We start from the raw sequence: 24,425 nt of genomic DNA on the forward strand, positions 1-24,425 counted from the left end.
CATGTACACTGCATGACACTCTACCATACATATTACCAAGAAATAGACAGAATTGCCAAACCTCATAAACCAATCTCTGTGATGGGGTTCGATTTCAAATCGTAGCACATTTCATCATGTCTCATTAGTGATACTACATCAATCAAAACTCACTATGAACATTACATAGAACTCCTAAAACCCATTTCCAAGAGAATTAAATCCACTACAGTTTGGTCATTGTAATGTGGCCTTTAAGCATGATGCAATGATGTATGACTACTATCATTTCATGCAAATAACTGCCATCTTTATTTCCCCTCTTCTAACCAAATCATCATATCAGTAGACATTTCCAGCTAAATTGATTGCTAGAAAATATGAGGTTAGCAATATAAGTTCTGTGACTGCAGACCTTGTGGGGATTTGCCTAAAATATAATCAGGGCTTTAATACCTTACGAGGTATACATGGACCAATTCTCATGAAAAGCCACCAGAGGTATTTTCCTAAATTATGTGAGTGAGATCTGGGCATATGAGAGGTCATAAAGATGACAACCTCACAAACATAATACACCCTCTAGTACAAGATGGAGATATAAAGCTACTTCTACTTTGATTTATTGCTTTGCACTACATGTATTTGAGTTTGCCAAATGCTTTTCACATAAAAAAGGGAGTGTCTCAGATGATTTTGTGGACTTAAAGGGGCTCACAAATAAGAAGAATGCATACTAACATTTCCTCTTCAACAGAAATGAAGATACAGTATGGGGGCCAAATCTGAGATTACACCAGAAGTGTGAGTAATTCAGTCAACATAAGACTTAGTTTACTTAAAAATTACTTTTAAGTGAGGCTACTGAAAATTACCCAACAACAACAACAAAAGCTCCCTATATGTATCCTTGATAACAGGTGGTGTTAAGCAAATTAACATGGATTAAACATTAGGTGTCACTGTCCCTGCAAAATCTGACAGATACATGTATCGCTATGCCAACAACAGAGCCCTAATACAGGGGCAGGAGGCATTAAATAAAGACATTCTTTGAAGGTCAACTTCAGGATTCTCACAACAAAGTTAAACTCACTTTTTGTATTTGATTCTTTTCAGAACGTATCACATTCCCATCTTTAGCCAAGTCAATACATGTAGTAGAATACAGACCCTTTAGCTTTCCTGCACATACTTCCAACAAAATTTGTATTTCTTTAAATACAACATAGCAAATAACAAATGAAAACAAACATGCATAATCTCTTTCACCAACACTGCAGTGTAGTAACTGTCTTGCTGGCTCAGACTGTACTCCAAACAATATACAAAAAGATAAATGCAAACCATGTTATCAATCAATCAGGGCCCTATGGAAGTCATGCAGTAGTTTCATCTTTCCATTAAACCGGTACCTCTCAATGCCAATGCATACATTATGTTGGAGGTTATTGCAGGAACTGGTTGAATTAATTATAATGGCACAAAATCAGGAAGAGTTAACAACAATGTGCTTATTTGAGAGAGAAAACATGAACTTTAAGAAAAGACTAAAGAAGATGACTTGAACTCTCCTGTAATGCATTGAGCAGAAAAACCATGATCAAGCATATGAGATGACTGAAGACTTCTCACTTATTTACCTCAGCATGTGAACACAAAAAGAAAAGCAGGCCAATAATACCAATGAAATTGCAAGAGTCATTTCATTTCTGCCTTTCACCTGGCATTCAGCCCTTGTAGAGCACTTGAACTGTCTGTAGCGCCATTTTCATGTAGCCAAATGAATTGGTCAAATGAGAAGGGTGAAGCTATGGCAAGGAGTTCATTATTCCTTCTAAACTGTTTGCAATCACATTTTACAGACATAGGATGGATCTTAAAGTATGCCTACAGAGCCCCCCATTGCTTTCAGTCATTATCTGACTTCTCAATTTTAAGCTCATTCTTGAAATACCACAATATTCCAAACCTAGTCAGAGTTGATGTCGATTTCTGACCACCAGAAATGTATTTCTGGTTACATCATTATCCACTGTCGATTGTGGCAGTGCTGTACTTTCATAAGCAGGCTGTCATCACTGCTAATGCTTTTGTAATAGTAGAGAGTACAGCATCAATCATGTTGTCACATATGTACTTCCATCACTATGAAGCCTCGAGTTCTCAAACAGCACTTTACCATTCATTTCGGCATACCACATCTCATTCCTGCATCACTCTCCTGACATTTCTCCTATATCAGAATGTGATAATGAAGGCAATTAAATGGAGATAATGCTTCTATAAGGACATGCCACGCCCCTCAATGCTGATAGACACTGCTCGTGGGTTTTTGTTCCTTCCAGCAGCCCTCATGTTTTGCATCCTGCGCGAATGCTTGTCGAGTCGTGTCACCTTCTTCGTAGCCTAGAAGGGAGAATGCAAGAAAGTCTTTGAGACACAGCAAACTTCACACCAAAGATCATACAGGTATCAGCATTCATAGAAACCAATGTGTTTATCATCTTTATGTAACACTGAGCATACAACCTATCAAAATAGCACAATGAAACATGCATGCCACTCAAATGATTACCTGGAATAGATGAAGATTTAATTACTACTAAACTATTGCATTCATTATTTTACATGATGGAAAATGATCTGTGCTATACTAACTGCACAGATCTATTTAGGAAATTCCTTTCTCTAATCAATAAACTATAGAAACTGTAGTGTATTTCTTCAATGTAATAACTCATTTACGTTGACCATTTCAAACATGAAATACGATACAGGACTGCACACTAACCCATATTTTTTTTACTGGTCCAATCTGTCGCTGTCAGACCAGTAGGTACCCATTTTTTCTATCTTTACTAGTCCGACCATAAAATTAGCAATTGTCTGAAAAAAGGGGGAAAAACGAGACTTGTGGTTTCCTTCCCCTGTTAAAGAGATGCTTTGTTTTGTTTTTTTGTCAGTGGCGCTTGGAATTAACTTTGTCGAAATGAGAATTTCATTATAACCATGTTCATTGTAAGCTTTATTTTGCACCAAAGACTCTAATGATAATAATTTTGGGCCTGAATTTTCACTTCGTTTTAATGAAATTTTGTAAAAAACATGTCTACCGTATCATGAGTGAACTGTATTGCATGTACATCTGATTGTTGCATTGTGGTACTTTGAAAAGGTAATCTACGAATACTAGTGTTTGCAGTGGATCTCTTGCTTTGCAAAGATCTCTAGCTTCACATCACATATTACACTCCATATGAACTAGGAATATGTCCACGCCTACTCTAATTCATGAATAGGTTCACACATCACACTTGAAGCTAAGACATTGTCAATGCTCAGCAATGCACTCTCCTTCTCACCTCTGTCTCTCTCCCCCCCCCCCCCCAACAATCAATTAATTATTCATCTTACCTATTAACAAAACTATATTTGTCTCTCACACCGTTTTCATACAGTCATACTCGTGTGTGTTTGGTATCCTCGCAAGCAGTTGTTTAAAGATTGTGAAGGAAATAATACTTAACATTGCCTGTCTAAAGAACTGGCTCATTCTTCTCACACACTATAGCTTACATACACAGACTTTCTCGTGCATTATATTTTATTCTGCTTTACCATGCAGTACACCATGTTATTTTCACTTGCTTGTCCTGCAAAGTTGCACTGCTCTATGTCATCCCAATAGCAAGACCCAAGTTCAATTCCCATCCAGTACTTAAGTCCTTGGACAAGATGTTTGTACCCACCATGTCCCTCTCGACCCAGGTGTGAGTACCTAGCAATGCCAGGGAAATAATAACGATAGAGCAGTGGAAGCACTGAAGAGGCTAGGGACAATGGCACAAAAAACTGACCTTGGAGAACTCTCTCTCAACATTCCATTTCGGCCTATTGACATAGTCTTTGGTTGAGGGAAGAGGTACTCTGGCTCTGCCGACCCATCCCTTCATTCCTGGACGTAAACCACTGAAGAACAAACACAAAGTCATATAATGTCTCAGCTATTGCACACAGTGATTGGACAATTTTTTTACCATCTCTCAATAGACAAGTAGTCAACATCACTGTTGGCCTTCTAGCCAGTAAGGCAGCCTCCTCATGTATGTCAGAATCTTTCACTTCTTGACTTGATATCTATCTGCTTGAATTGAAAGTCATTTGTTGTGTTTTCACATGAGACTATTCCCCTGCAGTGAACAAACTCTTTCTTCAAGCAAAATATGACACAAATGAGTTCATAACAAATGGAGTTCTAGTTGAATATGTATCTACATTTATAATAGGCGACTGTCACATGACAGTAACAAAACTCAAACAACATTTGATTAACTACTAAAATATCAAGAGACTATTAGTCTCTCCATACATCTCTTTTAGGTATTAAAAAATACATATAAAATCACTGCAAATTGCAATCACTGCATGTATTGCATGTAAGGTAGAAAGTGACACTGAAAATGTTGCATCTATTCACATCTCTGGATGAATAAGGAAAATGTCCTTGAGAGTAACATTATAAACAAGCAGTTGGGGATATAGTACAATGTACTGAACTCACCCTTCTCCTCCTTCTAATGCAGTCTCAATGTCTTTCTGTGTTGGTGTGTCCTCAGAACTGAACGGGATAACAAGAAATAAATCAAGTGCACAGTGCACACATAATACTGAGAAGAGTAAAGTTGTCACACTTGCTATATAATACAGATTGGGTTGACCTGAAACACTTTTAGAGACCAGTACAGGTCAATTATCTAAGTCAATGTAAATTCAAGCATGACTGGAGGCATAAAAACATAAATAGTTTATGAACACAGCCAAAACAATGTGAACTTGAATCTGTTCTGACTGGATTATAGAGAGGACAGTTTTGCCACTGGGTCAGCTTCTCAGCTCTTACTGCCTCTGTTATTTGGTTGGCAAGCATTATTCACCTGTGAGGGATCAACAATGTTACTGCCTGTATTTGCAGGTGCATTTAACATCCCTGTGTATAAACTGCCCCAATGTATTCACTATGTTCAAAAAAATTTGCCCAAATTAATAAAAACAACTACATGTCGCTATGGCTACTGGTATGCCTCCGCCATAATGCATGGTACTCCGATAAGTCTACAGTATATCTTGACAATGTTGAGACGACAGTTTCACTTCATTCCTCCCCCCCCCCCCCCAAAAAAAAAAAAATAAAAAAAAAAAAATAAAAAAATAAATAAAAAAATGCCATTTTTGACACAAATATGTTGAGTGTCTACTTTCCTTGAACTACGCTGTAGGTTTCATTTGGATGGATGGCTAAATTGTTAAGAAAGCAGGTATTCAGGGATTTGATCATTTTCACTTGACCTTTGACCCTTGCCCTTTGACCCCCTTGGCCCAGAATTCCCAAGAGAATCATTATCAGGCAGTACATGCATATGTACTATTAAATTTCATGACAATACCTTGAGCCATTTTGGAGATATGGAATAAAAAGTACAATTTTAGCATTTTCACTTGACCTGTGACCACCTATGACCTTTTACCTATGACCCCCATGGCCCAAACCTGTTCTAGAAAGTCTTTATCTGGTAATACATGTACACATCTAATTTTAAGAAAATACTTTCAGGTATTGCATGGACATGGGGGAAATCACAAAATTTTGAGCATTTGACCTTGACCTTTGACCCCATTACTCAAAAAGTCCCAAGAAAATCACTGACAGGCTGTCCATGCATAATTGTATTATGTCTCATGAAGATTCCTTTAGGCTTTTCCGAGATATGGAGAAAAAAGTGACATTTTTGCATTTTCACATGACCTTTGACCTTTCACCCCATGACCCACAACTTTCCGTCGAGAGCTTTTATTGGGTAATACATGTATACACTAAAGTTTCAAGAAAATACCTTCAGGCATTACATACAATTAATGGGGGAAATAGTGAAATTTTGAGAATTTGCCCATGACCTTTTACCTTAAGCATATGCACCCAAAAGTTGAAAGGCACAACTTTGTCCACTCATACTTATTTCATTAGGATACCTCAAACGGATTTTAAGTTACGTTGTCCACAAAATTAATTACAGATGGAAGAACGGACAGACAGAAGGACGGCCGAATAGGGGCATTGGGGTGTGCATGGTGCTCATTTGAACAAATTGTGATCCTATCCCCCTAGGGATGCTACCTGCCTACTTTGGTGAAAATCTGTCATGGAGTTTTCAAGAAGGCGGCTAAAATGTAAAAAGTTTACGCATGATGGACAATAGACAACACACGACGGACGCCAGACAATGAGTGATCACATTAAGGACTTTCTAATTGTGTGAACGAAGATGCCATTCTTGTTCTCTAGCAGTGCCAAATGGTTGCGGTCCACTCATTGCATCCAGCCAGTCAGAACCCATTTTGACTTTCTGTATGCATGTTCATGACATGAACGTTATTCTGCCAGGCTCTATGGCTGCTAGTCACAAGAACACAAACTTGACCTGCAGTTAAGAAGTCTGACATTTGGCAGGCACTTTCCCCCCTCGCAGACTGAATGAATTTTTGAAGAAAGACAGAATAGATAAAGCTAACATTCATCCAGCGGCATATAATGATGAATGCATTCTTATCTACTCATTATCATTATTTTTTGTAGTAGCGATGCTGGCGAGGATGCCAAGCACTTGGGATACAACACAAAATTGTGTTCATGGCTTGTTTGCGATGCATCATCAAAGTGCTATGATTGGATGGATTATTCTGTAGAAGGACAAAATCATTTTACTTGTACTTGTATTCAAAGATTAGGATATAGTTTACTTTTCTTAAAATTCACCTTTCCAACACTGCACTCTTGCAGAAGAAGGGTGACTGAATCCATTTTTTAAGTCAGTGCAAGCAGTTATCGTGGCAGATAAACAGGGAATTATGAGTGGTGACAGTGCCACCGTCGCAGATTGAGGATGACATGAAAATCGAGGAAAACGCATTCTGGATTTTGGGAGAAAACATGTAGATGGTTGCTGTGCATGTGCACTGCCTTAAACTGACATCACACATCCCAGTCCAGGACATGGACACGCAAATCGAAAAGTCCCTATAGCTCACTTGAGCCTTCTGCTCAGGAGGACAAACAAACAAATAAGACTTTTTAAACATTAGGCATGGTGCCCTTTTCTTAATACTAGACATATTCTACTATACTAGCAAAAATTCCTGTTAAGTTTGGTGAAAATCTGACCTTGTATTTTCAAGAAGATAGAAGAGCAAAAACTGAGCCCAAACTATAGCAAAACTTAAACATCCTAACCCCTGTCCATCAATGTCACTAATATTGCTCTCTTGACTTGGTGAACTAATGAATGTCCCTCTCCTCTACATTAATGTTTTTCATTATGGATCTCTGAACGGTCTCTATCCCCCTCACCTAAGTCTCCTTCTCTTTGAAGCAGCAAGCTGCTCAATGTCTCTCTTCTGCCGATCCTCCTTTGTCATGGACCTGAAGTTAGCCTCCACCCCAAAAATAGGTCGAGACCACTCATCTAGAGAGAAATACGAGCAAGACAATATGAATAATGGCAACACACAGTTGGGAAAAAAGAAAAGAAATGAAAGCAGTAAAGTTCACAAAAACTGTGCAAAGGCAGCCTTTGACAGATGGTTCTCATAGGCAGAAAAAACAAGACCAAGGGTTGACTCTCAAAACAATTCAACAATGAAACAGCGTCCTTCATGAACCAAGAATACCTCTTCAAACAATAACATCGTGTTATTCTTTATACAAGGGTATCTACACACAGTACAATTTATTTGTTATGCTGACTGAAAACTACTGTGTTTGGGTCTCCGTAACCCTGTCTGAGAGTTTTAGATTTCCACATATTTGGCCATGTGGGCTCTGCCTCTTTTCCCCATAAGGGCCATCTACACATTTGTACAAACCTTTCCCAAAGACTGACATGCAAATCTTAATCTTGGGCCTCATCCAGGTACCCAGCATACTACCTCTAAGAGTATCTACTCAAATGCAGTCTGACCTCCACCACTTCTGATCTGGAAAAAAAAAATTACTGAAATTTTCATGGTTTGGGCATTTGGGGCCCTAAGGTGGACATCTGTACTACTGTAAGAGCTGAAATTTTCGCATACAGATATTTTCGCGAATTGCTACTTGGAGGACATTTTCACGTGTTGTTAATTTCGCGGTTGCGAGGGTCAAACGGAACTTACTTATTCGCGCGTTATTTTCGCGTGCTGTTATTTTCACGGTTCAAAGGCGATTCACGAAATTCGCAAAAATAAAACCACTGCAAAAATTTCAGCTCGTACAGTATTACAACTTTGTATCATGGTTCCCCTAAGATTGATCCCAGCTCAGTTTGACAAAATCGGATCATGCATTTTAAAGAAGATTAAGAATTTCTTCATAGGGTACTACCTCAAGTGGTGTTTAACTCTCCTTCTTTGGTGCCACCGCTGCCACTGCCATGAACAACTGACACTCTACATTCACGGGGAAAATATCTTAAATGCAGTGTAACTCGGTTCTCATTCTAGAGAGAAAGATCATTGAAGATAATTCACTTTCGTGCCTCATCAAACATTTGAACCATTTCAATAATTTTGCACCCCCTTACCCCTAGGAATGATTTCTGCTACATCTGGTTTTAGTTAAAAGATATACAAAAAGATGTAAAAATGTAAGCACTTTATGGATGACGGATGGCAGACATAAAAACAATCACAATAGGTCATTTGAGCCCTTGGCTATGGGGAAGTAAAAACAGCTCTGATCGGCAAAGCTTTAGAGTTCTTACAGAGGTTGTGTAGTTCAAACTATGCAGTTACAATTGTTACGATAGGTTTGATTTTACACCAGTCACAATTCCAATCCTAAGACATAAAATCACCTTCTCATAATTTATCTCTGTCCTTACAAAGGGATAACAGCTTATATGCAGAATTTAACTTACTGATTATTTTGCCAGCCATGTCACGGATGTGTCGCAACTCCTTTGGGTGTCTGTAGAGACACATAACAGCCTTGCCAATGCCACTCGTCTTTAACATGTGCTGCTCTATTGGTGGAAACTGCAACATTAAAAGAAGCAAAATAATACCATACTGCAGTGCTTATAATGTATCATTTTCTCTGTATTTTTATTGCTTGTTGTGTGCAGTAACTTTTGTAGCAAATCCATGAGAAGTTTTGGCAGTACATGACACCTAAATTGAGGCTCCTTTTATGAGGATATGTGTCATTCACATGCATCCACCACAGCCATATTTAAAGTGCAAACAGCTGATTGGCTGTTACACATCTGCTACCATGGTAACTTCAATACATTGGAAGCTAAAAGTTACTGTATTAACAATGAAGATCGCAATAAAAGCATATGTTCTAATTTTAGCAGGACACTGACTTTCCCACTTCTGCCTCTTTGGTTGTTGGTTGTTGTTTGCAACTTATAATTTTAAGGTGTAAAATACACTTGTACATTCAGGAAAATTTATGCTTATCTGTGATACTGACCTCAGCATCTACCCTTTGGTTGTTGCATCTCAACCAAGGAAAGTGGTAATGCAGTGTAAAGGCATCAATATCTTCTTTATTTTTTTTTAATTTGAGGTGGGGGATGAGGGGCACCGGGTAAAGCATTTCCAGCATGCATGGGAAAAAATATATCTCATGCAAGTTCACTCATCATGCGCAGTATGCATGAACATGCCATTTATCTTTAAAGTATTAGATTCCCTTTGTCGTTTTTGTCACAACCCATTCCCAAAGAGTATGTTCAAATGGCATGTTTCTTCTCTCAGATACATTGTACACTGAATGTATACAAGCGAAACTCAGTAAACTTCATAAGCCTGGTCTCAGAAAGGCTACAAATAAAACATGAATATAAATAAATAAAAATGCTATCCAGTGGAAAATTATAGGAGAAAATCATTGTTGTAGAAAAGGAATAAAAGACTCAAAGCATAAATTTTTAACCAAAATCAAGACTGCATGTCTGCAAGTCCATTTGGACATTAATTATGGGGGCAGAAACTGGTGTACAAACCCCTTTAAGGATCTTGATGAAGGACTCTCTGATGCTGAGATGGGGCAGACTCTTGTCTGGCAGTGGTAGCAACCACTCTTTCATAGCACCAAGAACTCCACATTCCATGAAGGCCATCTGAAGGTCTTGCCTGCACAGAATAATGATATCAAATGAGAACACAGTGCACTCATTACATGTTGTTTTCTCATCCAACAACATGAAACATATTGTCTTTTTCCTGCCATTGGATAAACTTCTTGTAGCTCATAACAAATCACTAATAAGACAGCAAGTCCTGTTCTAAGGGCTACACATCAGTCAAACTTAGTTCACATTAACTGATAACACATTTTTATTGAGGTTCTGTCACAATACACAGAGCACACTGGGAGATTTCAAGTTTTGGTGTAGGTGCTGGCATCTCCATTATCTTTAAAAAAACCCCACAAAAACCACAAAAAACAAAAAAAAAACCCAAATAAACAAACAAACTTCCTTAAACTGAACTAAACAACACTAACAGTCAGATCCAGCACGCAGTATGGATCATAGTCACTGATACCGAACACTAGTCTTACCTTAACAATACCATGAAATCCTGCACGTTGCACAACAACAGCAAAAAAAACTAGAGATTGATGCTCTGCGGGTCGCGCAGCCGAGCACATGTATCCCCCGAACCCACAACATCATACATCATCGCAATACATAGAGCTCACACAGAAATTCCATAAATAAATACAGTTATCATGGCAACAATGATCCTGTCCACATTTTGCCTCTGGGTACCAAATTTGATGACAATAATATGATGCAGCAGTGTAAATCTGCAGAATCTAAAGTATCCTCTGGTAGTACCTGTGAGGGAATACAATTATAGAGTAATCTGGATGCATTGTAAACCTAACCTTCATGCCAAATGTGAAGATGATAGGAGAAGAAACGCAGCTGGTAGAGCACTCACAAGGAAATCTCTGCTATTTCCACAAAAATTCTTGTTACCATGGCAACGATGTCTCCGCCCACACCAAAAACCAATAGGCGGCTTCGCTTTACCATAATGGACCTTCATGCCAACTTTGAAGATGATTGGAGAAGAAAGGCAGCCGGTAGAGGCAAGAGCGCTCACAAGGAAATCTCTGCTATTTCCACAAAAATTCTTGTTACCATGGCAACGATGTCTCCGCCCACACCAAAAACAATAGGCGTCTTCGTCTTACCATAATACATCTTCATGCCAAATTTGAAGACGATCGAAGAAGACCTGCAGCCAGTAGAGCGCTCACAAGCAGACCCTATTGGATTTACCTCTTCATGTATAAAGACGGAACAAGCGAGGGCACCACCACCAAAAACCATAGGCATCTTTGTCTTATCATAATACACCTTCATGCCAAATTTGAAGATGATCGAAGAAGAACTGCAGGCGGTAGAGCACTCACAAGGAAATCTCTGCTATTTCCACAAATATTCTTGTTACCATGGCAACGATGTCTCCGCCCACACCAAAAACCAATAGGCGGCTTCGCTCTACCATAATGGACCTTCATGCCAAATTTGAAGATGATTGGAGAAGAAACGCAGCCGGTAGAGCGCTCACAAGGAAATCTCTGCTATTTCCACAAAAATTCTTGTTTCCATGGCAATGATGTCTCCGCCCACACAAAAAACATTAGGCGTCTTCGTCTTACCATAATACACCTTCATGCCAAATTTGAAGATGATCGAAGAAGACCTGCAGCCAGTAGAGCGCTCACAAGCAGACCCTATTGGATTTACCTTTTCATGTATAAAGACGGAACAAGCGAGGGCGCCATCACCAAAAACCATAGGCATCTTTGTCTTATCATAATACACCTTCATGCCAAATTTGAAGATGATCGAAGAAGAACTGCAGCCAGTAGAGCGCTCACAAGCAGACCCTATTGTATTTACCTTTTCATGTATAAAAATGGAACAAGTGAGGGCGCCACCACCAAAAATAGGCCTCTTCATCTTACCATAATACACCTTCATGCCAAATTTGAAGATGATCGAAGAAGAACTGCAGCCAGTAGAGCGCTCAAAAGCAGACCCTATTGAATTTACCTTTTCAGGTATAAAGACGGAACAAGCGAGGGCGCCATCACCAAAAACAATAGGCGTCTTCATTTAACCATAATACACCTTCATGCCAAATTTGAAGATGATCGGAAAAGAAACGCAGCTGGTAGAGCGCTCACAAGGAAATCTCTGCAGCGGCGGCGGCGGCGGACGCGGCGGCGGACACGGCGCGATGAGGCCAAATACATAGTATCCTCCGAACTCTGTTCGGGGGATACAAAAATAATAAATAATAATATTGATAAAAATGCTTGAACTTGGTTCAAGTAAAATATAAAGCAAAGTATCAATTATTTTCATATGTGAAAAGAAACATCACAAATTTGTGATGTTCAGTAACCAAAAATCTGCAATGACAGTGCAGACCAAGAGAAAACAATATGATGTTAACTTTGTGGAATACCTACACATGGTGCTAAAGGTTCTGACTTACTTCTTTAGTTGTGACAAGACTGCCGGCAGCATGTTGAGCTTCTTAGTGGCAGCCTTCCTCTCTTTGTTTAAACTTCGATCGTCCTGTAAGTCATCGCAAATAAAAGAGATAGTTAATTGGAGTCATGCTTAACTTAAATCTACAGAATCTTCCATACACGTGCACCTCTCTTACCCTTGATATGCATCATGCTTTACAGTTTGTAGTGTGATTATAAATCACAAGTATAAGTGAGTCAGCTGTCCAAATTCAAGAACCAATGTTCATATTTAAACTCACAGTCTTTGCTATTGAGCATTTCATACTTCTGCATAGTCACATTGTGAACATTTCTTTTGGCAGCTGTACAACAAAAACACAACAATGCAAGAAACATCTTTGCAGCACTGTGCTAACGTTAAATGTCTGAATACTGCTACATATCAAACATGATATAGAGACAAGTGTACCTCTGCTGCTTCAACCATCTGCTTGATCATTGCTATGATGATGTCATCATTGTCACTAATGAAGTCATCATTGCCACGTTTTCTCCGTCTCCCTCTGTTCTCATCTTTCTTCCGCTGTACCATCAGGTCAAAGTCTGACACGAAATCTCTGTACCACAGCCAGAGAAAAAGTTTAATGCATTTCTACGTCAACCTAATATGAGCAACAACAAAAATATGCACTGAACAACAAAGATGCCTTATCACCTCCTCTACCATTTTACCCATAAAACTATATCTGCTCAACTTCTACATCTACACATTAAAATTTCACATACGAGGTAATGCATTCAAATTGATCAAGATATTTGTGCCTAATATTAATGTGCTCCAGCTTTTATCTAAACCTCATTCTGGGTTAAGATATATCATTTTAATTTAAAGCATGGGTAGTTTTGTAACTTCACACATCTGACATTTTCCTTTTTTGCTTCATAACTACGATGTATGGAAGGATGACAGTCAGCATATGTGTGAAAAAATGAACAAAATAATTTGCAGAAGCAAGGTTTGGGCATCTCTACAGATTACTGAGTATTTTTTAGGAAGACCAACAAGTATGATTCCAAAATGAATGCAGTACAACTATTAAGGCCTGATTAAGGATCTTGTGTGTCATCTTTCATTAAGACTCATAAAATCATTATGGTAGAATGATACGTTATGGAGAGAGGGAAACTCACACCCTGGAGCTGGCCCTATCAAGACCCTCATCTGAATCAGAGTCTCCAGCAGGGGGACCTGGGGGTGCCTCAATTTTCTCTAGCTCATCATCATCCTGCTCATCCCTAATCTTCTGGATTGCATCCTCCATGGCAGAGGCATCCATCTCAGGATTGTCTTCTTCATCACTGGACAGGACCGCTAAAACGAGGAGGAAAGCAGATGAGATAAAAAAATGAGTGCACTTACCATATGTTACCTCAGCAGAATACACTGTTCATAAAGTGTGAACTGAAGCATACTGATATCAGTTCTATTCTCAATAACCTACAATTGGGTGAAAATATTTGTCATTCCATCATTTCTATTTACATGCTGCAAAACTGACTATTAAAACTACACTTGATTTGTATAATAGAATACATTTGTTCACATCACGAGAAATATCTAAAGTGTTTTGAAATATCGCTGCAAAGAAAAGTATCCCTGTATTATGACCAAATTTACCAAAGGTTACAAATTACATTTCATAGCATAGTCACAAGTATAGTATGTAGATATAAGACCATCTAATTCAACACCTTAATTTTTAAAAAAAGAAAGAAAAAAAATGACTTTGAAAAGTCCCCAATCAAGAAAAGAAACTTTCATGAGAGCACTCAATGATATGATGATAATATGCAGTTCTTAGAAATGTACAATATCACAAGATTTCTATAAGTATATATATAAGAAAGAATTTACCCCGACAACATTCATAGCATCAACATAATTTACAATTATCAAGAAGGTGAATTTTTAGCATGGATTTAAATCTAACCAAATCTATATCATGTCCAATTTTTGGGGGGAGATTTTTTCACAATGTCAGTGCCATTTTTGCTAAACCCTTTTCACCAAATGTCTTGGATTTCACATACAGTGCGCTCCTGTTTATAACGAACAAGGTTATAACAAAATTCTGTTTACACGAAATAAAAATTAAGGTCACAAAATTAGTGGATCTATACTTTTTATTGTTTATTATTTGTTCGGTTATAACAAAATTTCGATATAACAAAAGGAAATTGCCAATCCGAGGTCTTTGATGTAATGGGAGTCCACTGTACAAGTGTATTTCAGAGATTTTTAAAGTGATAAAGTGTTTGAACTGAAATTCAAGCTCCAGTGGCCGAACTTGCAGTTAATTTTATTACATGCATGTAAGCCTCCGATCAAGACTACATCTTTTCGTGGGTGAAAGTGAGATCATGCTCTGCATGAGTGTCGCGCTTTGTGAGTGGTTGGAAGGCCCTTCCTATGCCACTCATTTTATAAGAATTCATCAATATTCTTGATTTTCTTCTTAGCAGCTTGGATAAATTCACTATCAAAATATTGACATCCTTGAAAAAAGAAAAGAAAAGAGGAACAAGAGACAAAATCTGAGAAAAAAAATCTGACTGCATGGCGACGGATAACAAAGTCAGACTGAGTGCACAGCTCATGAATTACCTGGACCGAGCCAAGCTGACTGCAGAACGGCAACGGCAGGGAAGGCAGGTGAAAAACAGTTGAGCAGCAAGTTTAAATCACTATCAGAGAAGCAATTGGAGGTAGTAAATTCCCATCTTGACAAACTGGAAAATCTCTTGGGAAATTTATGGGTACCTTCCTGGATCCATGTGCTAAAACAACTTAACATATTGATAGGACAGGTATGATTTGTGCAACCCCTGAAATTTCTACATACAAGATGTATTTACACCCAATCTTACCATTATTTTTTTAAAACTTGGAAATACCAACACTTACCTGTGCTTTTCTTTTTCTTTAACTGTGGCTGTAACTCTGCTTCGCCAAATCCCTGAAATCAAGAAAATATGAGCAAGTGCTAGGGTGAGATGAGAGATGTCTATGACAAAAACAAAAAACAACAAAACAAAAAAACATATAAATGTTTTGCACCACTGTCATTGTAATATGCTTCCAGCTACCCCTCTATAATGGCTGAATATATAAATTAATTTGAAAATAACATGTGATAACATGTACAATTTTAATGATACATGTAGTAGGAACAAAAATAATGATAATAGTCCCCCTTATAAGTAACCCCCGGGGCACCCCTTATAAGGAGTCTCCACGCTTTTTTGCAATGCAACGCGAAAATGAAAGGACTGCGGCAATTCGCTTGATTATGTCCATAAAGCTTCACAAGTTTCCTAGTTACTCACGAAATTTGAGCAAAATCGGTTTGAGGCATCATATCTAAAATCATGGATTTAAATGCAATGTCAAACGACCCATGCGAATGCTGAAATGCGAGCGATTGCTGGCGTGAGTGTCGCCAGGCGCGGCGGCGCGGCAATGCTTGAGTGCAGACGTGGCGACTGAGTGTCCGTACTCAGTCGCCACGTCTGCACTCAAGCATTGCCGCGCCGCCGCGCCTGGCGACACTCGCGCCAGTAATCGCTCGCATTTCAGCATTCGCATGGGTCGTTTGACATCGCATTTAAATCCATGATTTTAGATATGATGCCTCAAACCGATTTTGCTCAAATTTCGTGAGTAACTAGGAAACTTGTGAAGCTTTATGGACATAATCAAGCGAATTGCCGCAGTCCTTTCATTTTCGCGTTGCATTGCAAAAAAGCGTGGAGACTCCTTATAAGGGGTGCCCCGGGGGTTACTTATAAGGGGGACGGGGTTACTTATAAGGGGGACGGGTTACTTATAAGGAGGGGCCCCCCTTGTGAGTGGGTTTCCCGAACTGATCACCATTACATGTACATCATGACAATGGCAATACCACACTTAAATATAAAATCAGTGGCAAACAAAAATGTTCAAAATATGATACAGTGTAACATTTGGTAATACCAACCCTTTATCCACATTTTAACATGATTATGGAACCTATACACACACACACACACACACACACACACACACACACACAAAATCCTAATGTTAAATCAGTGAAGAGGGATACAGTACCGGTAAATATCTCTTTGAACATTCCTTTGCTTAAGCTTAGCACATACACTACCATTTTCTTGTTTAATCTCCATACTACTGTAGTTTTCTGCTGAGGCAATGAGATTTTTCAACTAGAAATCAATCTGTGATAAGCGATAGCTAATGATGTGTATCTTCCCATCATAATCCATTATGATTGGGAGATACACTGCACTTGAAGCAGCAGGAGTTATGAAATGTTTTCTTTCACACATTATTAGAAATGAAATGCTACCTCAAAATCTTCTTCCTCATCACTTGAGCCAAATATATCAGCTATAAGTTCTCCAACAGCTTCTTCCCTGTAGTAGAGATAACATCAAAGGGAATTGAAATCCAAATAAACATGTGGATTGAGTGAATGCAGTAATATACATAAGTAGAACATCAGAGATGTTTGAAGCAAATCGGACAATCTGTTCAAAAGTTATGAATTCATTAAGTTTCAGTGTTGCCCTGCTGCATGAAAAGACTACAACAATTTGTGACATCAGTGCAGGACAATGACATAATGAATAATAAATTTCACAAAATTTCATTTTCTACGAAAATTGCACATTCCCATGATACATGTATGTTGCTGACAATATGTTGAGGATACAATATTCTCCCTGCTTTCTAACAGAGGCCAGTCTAGTGTTCTTTCATTTTGCCATGAAAAAAATATAATTCTTCATTTATTCTCTTTTAAATATCATTGTCGTGCAGTGATCATGGTAGTCTTTTCATCCAGCGATGGGGCTACAAACAGCCATAACCCAGGATACGACAGTAACACCTTTTACGAACTGCTAAAACATCTTCAGAATTATGTTAGTGACAAGGAATAGCACACTGTGTGTGATGGTTTGTGGTACAATGACGTAGCACAAACACATCTAAATTTTCTTAACATTTCATGTCACTGTTGTCACGTTTGATTGCATTTCATTAACTGCTCCTAAAATTATTGCTCGGAATGTGAATTTAGCCTTTGACATTGGCCCAAGTCACTGACCCTACAACACATAGACAAAACCTGTCATAGTTCATCTGTCATCTTTCTATGGTCATACACTTGCACACAGATATGATACCAACTCCCAGAAGGATACCTTCAGTCATTCTCGTGTTTTCATGGTAAATGGTATGAGTAGGCATACAGTAAAGCAAGACATTTTTGCAGCACAGAGTTTTCCTAAATTAGAGGCAACAGCCTTTTTTTTTGCAGCATGAAATTTTCTCAAATTTCCGCTGTCATTCAATGCATATAGTGTAGGCAAGGCAATAATCAACCCTTCTCGTACCACTACAGAATATAGGTTTTGAAAAAAGACAAAAACAGTATGGATATACTGGACACTTACTTCTCCTCCTCACTTTCATCCCCACTATCTTTAGTGACTGTCCTTCTTGACTTGGCTCTTCCAATTATGTCATCATCATCATCATCATCATCACTAGCTTCACCTTGATAAGACAAATAACCAAGCAAGACAAGTCCATTTAATGAGACATCTTATAATATGATAATTAGCAAAGATAATCATACCAATTTTTACGTTATCTGGCTTACATGTACCTACATTGTAGCACTAATGGGATCAAAACTGACCTGTGATACACTGGAAATGATGCATATGATCATATCAATGGACACTTCAATGGACTATTCCTGCACCTGGTGGAGTCATTTTCTTATCTTTATATCTACAGTGTGTCTCTAAAAAAAGTAAACCCAACTTCAACGGCAAATTTTCAGAAAACTATGAAATATTTACACATTATTTTTTCATGGTTAGATAGTCCAATAAGTCCTCTGTCCAATGATACCATGTAGGCTATGTAACTCTCATGCATGACTGAGCATGATTCAACTTAGTGAATGGGTGTGAAATCATCACTGTGGCAAGTTCCGTGATCAGCATACTTTCTCACATTGTACCAGATGGCTCTTTTTGTTGGAGGCTGCCTGTCGATAGGTAAGAAATCCTCCAACGGGAGCACCCGAAAAGCCTCTTGAACTTCCCGTCACGAAAGTCTCTTCTGTTGTTTCCACGAAACCTGGTATCGAGTTACCAGGAATACTCTCTGCTCAACTGTCAACTGTACCATGTTTGGAGAGCATGTGAAGTGTGAATGTGTCAGGAACAACCTTTGCTGAAGTTGTTATGTAATCATAGGCCTAACATGTGACAAAAATTTAACTTCAAATATGCCTTGAATGCATGACAATAGCAAGAAATAACTTGCCACAGTGATGATTTCACACCCATTCACTAAGTTGAATCATGCTCAGTCATGCATGAGAATTACATAACCTACGTGGTATCATTGGATAGAGGACTTATCGGACTATCTAACCATGAAAAAATAATGTGCAAATATTTTATAGTTTTCTGAAAATTTGCTGAAGTTGGGTTTACTTTTTTTAGAGACACACTGTATATATATATATATATAGGTAATTTGTAGTCCATGTATTGGTCAAATAATATCATCAATAGTAGAACAGAACTCCAGAAAAGGGTGCATGTATCATGCTTGAAAAAATGAGTGTGTTCTTCAAATAAACTGTTGGTAGTGACAGCATGCCCATTTCTGGAGTTGTGTGTTCTTTTTTGTATTGACAGAAATAAATAAATAGATAAATATATACACACAGATATATATATATATATATATATATATATATATATATATATACATATATATATATATATATATGTATATATACATATACATATATATTATATATATCGCAAAACTCGGTTATGCAGCACATGTAACAGCCAGCTCACGCAGTCACAGCGATTGTCCTTTAGATTTATTGTCAATGTACGGGAATTTGCCCTTTGTCGCGAAACCACTCCTCGAGAAACTGTCATCATCAGAAAATTTTCATCACAGGGAGCTCAAGTGCCTAGATGCTACATTCCCCTCATTTTTAACACACAAATTCCACAGGCATTTGCCAAAGAGAGGAATATGAAAAATTAATCCCTCTTCTCTCTGCTGACATGTAATCCTGCTCATAATATGAGCTCAGACGTCTGATATGGGTAATAATCAGCATTATCTCCTCACATGATTTATAAAATAACCCTGCCACATGAATGACATACATGTAAATAGCATCAACAATGCCGAGGCACATACCTTGAAGCTCTGCCATAAAGTTATCCCCAGCATCTGTGATCTGATCCTTCTCTCCATCTTCATCTTCATCAGCCAGCACTCCTTCACCAGTTTCCTCTTCAGCATCTTTCTCTGCTGGGTGAGGGTCACCTTCTTCTGGAAGCTCTTCTGCAACCTCTCCTACCTCCTCTCCATCCACTCCCTCCTCCTCTTCTTCATATTCTATGTATTCTTCAACTACTTCTGCATCTTCATCATCATCATCAACAATCTCCTCCCATTCCTCTTCTTCCATCTCCAATTGCTCATCTCCAGCTTCAACTATTTCTGGCTCAGGTTCATCTCCATCCAAGCTCTCTTCTTCCAACTCCTGCTCAGCCTCCTCCCTAATCCTGTCTTTTCCATCCTTTTCTTCCATTTGTGGTTGGTGGAGATCGTCATCTTCATCATCATCCAGATCTTCATAGAGAGGTACTTTGTTTGAGGTATCGTCAACCTCCTCTGGCTCTCCCTCGCTAAACTGGGCACCATCATCTGACAAGGCCCCTCGCTCCGTCTTCAGCTGACCTTCATTGAGAATATCTCCAAAATCGTCTTCATCATCTTCCATTTGTTCATACAAATCATCATGTCTCTTCTCAACTTGATCCACCTTTTGAGTTTCACTTTCCTCATCCTCGATCTGCTCCTCATCGCTAACGATTTGCTCATAGTCATTTCCCATATTCTGTTGCTCATAGGCATCATCACCATCTTTTCCTTCCTCTGATCCTTTCTCTTCCCTCCTTTCATCATCACTGGCATCCAAATCGCCATCACTAACTTGCTCCACATCACTCATTTGCTGGAGTCTCGTAGTGCTTTCTTCCTCCTCAGCCTCTTCCTCATATGGAAGTTCACCATCACTTTGATCATCCCTATATTCCACATTCCTTTTATCCTCCCTTTTTGCCCTATAACTTTCTCTCTCAGGGTCACTTTCTTCATTCCCTTCCTCCACATGTTCCCCTTCCTCCAACTCTTCCCCCTCTTCAAGCTCCTCTCCTTCTTCAATTTCTTCTCCCTCCTCCACTTCCTCTCCTTCTTCTAGCTCCTCTCCTTCTTCCAAATCTTGTCCTTTCTCTTGTTCTACCCCTTCTTCATGTGAGCCCTGGTTTTCATCAAACTCTTCCCCTTCTTCTTCATCATTAGGAGCTCTTTCACTGTCAGCCAAGTATCTTCCTTCTCCAATCTCTTCTTGACCAGATCCCTCATACTGTCCCTCATCCCCATGTCCTTCACTGCCTTGGTCTCTTTCTTCCATATCTTCCCCATCCTCATATCCTTCTTCTCCATGCTGGTAATACTCGCCATCTTCATCTCCCTCCTCCTCCTCCTCCTCTGCCTCTTCCTCATTTACACTGTCCTCTCTACTTTCAGGTCTCTGCTCTCTCCTCTGGTAATCTTCCTCATTGGCTAGTCTCTCCTCCTCCCCATCCTGCTGCAGATCTGATGTTACAGTCCTTGCTTCTCCCTCTTCTTCTTCAGCTGGGGACTCGTATTCTCCTTCCTGTCACACCAAATATTCAACATATTCAAGTACATTGTGTATCATGTATACACTGTAGTATGTCTCATGTAATTGTTACACTAACTAGTAATGCAAATTCTGCTGAATTAATTGCTCTGATGTTACAAATTGAAACAAGTTATGCTGAGCGGGCAATCATCACATTCCTATAATTAGGCCAACAGTTATGTTTCTATCTAGGGCAACATCTCTCCCGCCACATACAATGATATGGATGTCAACATAGCACATTGTTGGCATTCCAATGTATGACATTGAAGCAAAAAAAAAGTAGCTTTAAACAACTGAGTAACCTTACATGTTTGATTGAACTGGTAATAATCTCTTCACTCACATCAATATTGTTCTGAATTGCCTGTCTGTATACTATAGCTGAAAGGGTGTTTACACATTACTCCCAGTCACACTGCCATGACTGGTGTCACATCACATACCTCATAATCATCTTCTCTTTCATCTTGAACTGGTGTGCTGCCTCCATTGCTTCCTGATAGACAAGGTTTTACATGAAAATAAAAGTTTATCAATACATGGCAAAATATGTATCTGGAAATAATTCCTTCTATGTCCCCCTTACATGAATTTAGCAATACTACTCTACATTACCCTATGCTTGCTGGCTTACACAGATGTATACTATTAACACACTTGATAAATGTGCACACAAGCATGCAGCATCAATGCAAAAGGTAACAAGGATTTGGTATTTTATAGAACGGTAAGGCAAAATAAGTGGGGGTGGGGGCAAAATTCTCCCCCCCCCCCCCTCCCCCCACAAAAAAAAAAATTACAATATTAATAATAAATTTGTGAACTGCAGAATCACTTCTGGTCAATATCTTAAAGTCATGGTCCAAATTTCTTCATTCAAAAACGCATAATTGCAAAAGGTGTAGGTGCATCTACAAGTAACTACATGTACACTAGAGTCGGGGCACCGGTTTGCTGCAGGGGTCTAGTTTGCGGCACCCCTAGGAATATCTAACCATATCTTCAAAAGTAGAGGGGCATTTTTTTTTTCTAAATTGTTTTATTTGAAGAGCAACTAAAGAGCTTTCTTTTGATACCAGAATCATGACATAACTCGGATAATGGCCTTCATAATTCTAATTTAAATCGTCTGTGTCACGCTGTTTTTAAAAAAGTATGACTTTCTTAACAAAACATTAAGATTTTGTTCTGTTGCTAGGCAACCACCATCATCCCTTGTTTGTATCTTTATACAAAATCTTACTATCAAAAGAGGCCTGTCATGGTAAGGATTCCTTGTGTAACTGTGTTAAATATCCCAAAATTCATTTCCTTTGTCAATTTTGAGGATTGCAACAGTGACCAAAATGTTGGGGATGGGTTCGGTTTGCGGCACCCCTATGGGATTTACACACATAGCGCTATCTTACATGTCAAAATGGGTGGAACTACTGGAAATTGATGAAATACATGCGATCTTGAAAAACTATGAAATTTATCGTGAAGGATCAAGATAATGAATCCAAATAAAGTGTTCTAACAAGCTGAAAACTAGTTGGACCATCAAAAAATATGTCTTTGCAAAATTTTAATGTATGAAGAAATCAGGGGACACTTTTGTAGGGGGTGCGGCAAACTAGGCCCCCTGCCGCAAACCGGGTCCTCTTGGTGGTTGCAAATTTTCTGCATAAAATGGATTATTATGACTAGGGTAATTGTCCATCATACAAAATTGTGATGCAGTATCAAGAGGCCTTTGGTACCTCTTCCAATTAAAAAAAAAAAAAAAAAATTAATTTCTGTTGCCCGTTTTACCAGAATATTACTAAATACCCTTGAAAAGGCTTTAACCTGCTGCAAACTGGGTCTGCTACTCTACATACATGTAGCACCTAGTTGTATACGTTGTACAGTACACGTTGACATACCCACCCAGGGCAAAATGGCCCATTCATATTCTAACATTAATTGTATATGGTGTACTAAACACCCAACACAAGGGACAGGAATATTCTAAATGCCAGTTACCACTTAAAATGAAAATATCTCATCATCATCCAGCATGTTCAGTTGCTTAGATATCGATTTCAATGTTTTTGCCCTAATGCCGCTCAGGCAGCATCATATTCATAAATAACAAAAGTGGAACACAAAATAAAAAAATGACCCTCCCCTACCACAAACACAGGCAAACCATAGTCAATACTCAAAGACATGCATGGCTTACCACTGTAATATTCGTCTTCCATGATTTGACGGTCTTATGTTGTTCTTTGATTTTGCAAGTTGCTAGACCTAGTTGTTTTTCTGCTGTGACACAGTTCAGTGGAAGCCACACACAAACGGGAGTTGGGCATCTGGGTATACATGTATCTTTACAATCGGTAAAGTCATGTGGTCATAGTACTGACAAAGCATAAAGCGTCCCTTCACTCCAATTCAAGCAAGCTCAACAACACAAGTCACAACGCAACGTGTCGTTGTGTTTATCTTGAAAATCTCAGCTCAGCGTGCACGTGTTAACTTCAGAGATATACCTTCTACTGCATGTAGAAGGCAAGCTATAAACCTTCGAAATAGAGACCTTGAATCCAAATGTATATGATCAAAAATATGACAAACGTATGACAAACGTAACATTAGTCATCACTGAGGCAAAGAGCATCCTGCATCAACTGATCAAGCAGCAAGTCTCAAATATGAACACCGAACAGACCGTAAATAGAACACGTGGGACTACACATGGTGTCTTTGCTGTCCATGCGAGGAAGTTGACAGGCACATCCCTGAGCAGAGAAGAAAATGTGGAAGTTCTTTGACGGGAATCTTCTTCACTTTTAACGTTGACAATGTTTTTAAATTAACACAAATCCGACAATCTCTAGACAGGTAACAGGCCGGTCGCGGTTGAGCCGATTCCGTCTTCTTCGGATTCAATATTCAGCGTTCACAAAGCTAAAGTGTCTGATCTTTGAGTGTACTACGATCTTGATGATACACACTGCTCTCGTGTACGAGTAGTAGAAGCTCAAGTACACAATAGAAGCGCACGCACGTAGCTAGAGCCGTACATA

The 24,425-nt window shown here is 38.8% G+C and overlaps 1 protein-coding gene across 1 annotated transcript; it reads right to left on the bottom strand.

Annotated features, from left to right (window-relative positions):
• Positions 1–1,241: 1,241 nt before the first annotated feature.
• On the bottom strand, positions 1,242–23,854 carry LOC139734845 (uncharacterized). The gene is made up of 15 exons (XM_071645633.1): positions 23,579–23,854; positions 21,816–21,868; positions 19,833–21,360; positions 18,041–18,143; positions 16,930–16,996; positions 15,489–15,540; positions 13,715–13,895; positions 12,993–13,140; positions 12,544–12,626; positions 10,026–10,155; positions 8,931–9,048; positions 7,385–7,499; positions 4,544–4,600; positions 3,840–3,951; positions 1,242–2,388 (listed from the first exon to the last, which is right to left on the bottom strand). Exons 1-15 carry the CDS (start codon positions 23,598–23,600, stop codon positions 2,263–2,265), a joined length of 2,895 nt encoding a protein of 964 aa, XP_071501734.1. The 5' UTR covers positions 23,601–23,854; the 3' UTR covers positions 1,242–2,262.
• Positions 23,855–24,425: the final 571 nt, after the last annotated feature.

The sequence above is a fragment of the Diadema antillarum genome, unplaced genomic scaffold, assembly GCF_040938485.1.
Source record: "Diadema antillarum isolate AM-2024a unplaced genomic scaffold, OU_Dant_1.0 scf00000027, whole genome shotgun sequence".
In the NCBI taxonomy this organism is placed as follows: domain Eukaryota; kingdom Metazoa; phylum Echinodermata; class Echinoidea; order Diadematoida; family Diadematidae; genus Diadema; species Diadema antillarum.

What these genes read in the sequence shown, in the direction of transcription:
- LOC139734845 (XM_071645633.1), bottom strand. Translation starts at nt 23,600, where the DNA reads ATGGAAGACGAATATTACAGTG. An exon ending in GATAGGGCCAGCTCCAGGGT is followed by an intron (nt 13,141 to 13,714) that starts GTGAGTTTCCCT and finishes GCTGTGGTACAG; the next exon opens with AGATTTCGTGTCAGACTTTG. An exon ending in GCATTAGAAGGAGGAGAAGG is followed by an intron (nt 3,952 to 4,543) that starts GTGAGTTCAGTA and finishes TTTGTTCTTCAG; the next exon opens with TGGTTTACGTCCAGGAATGA.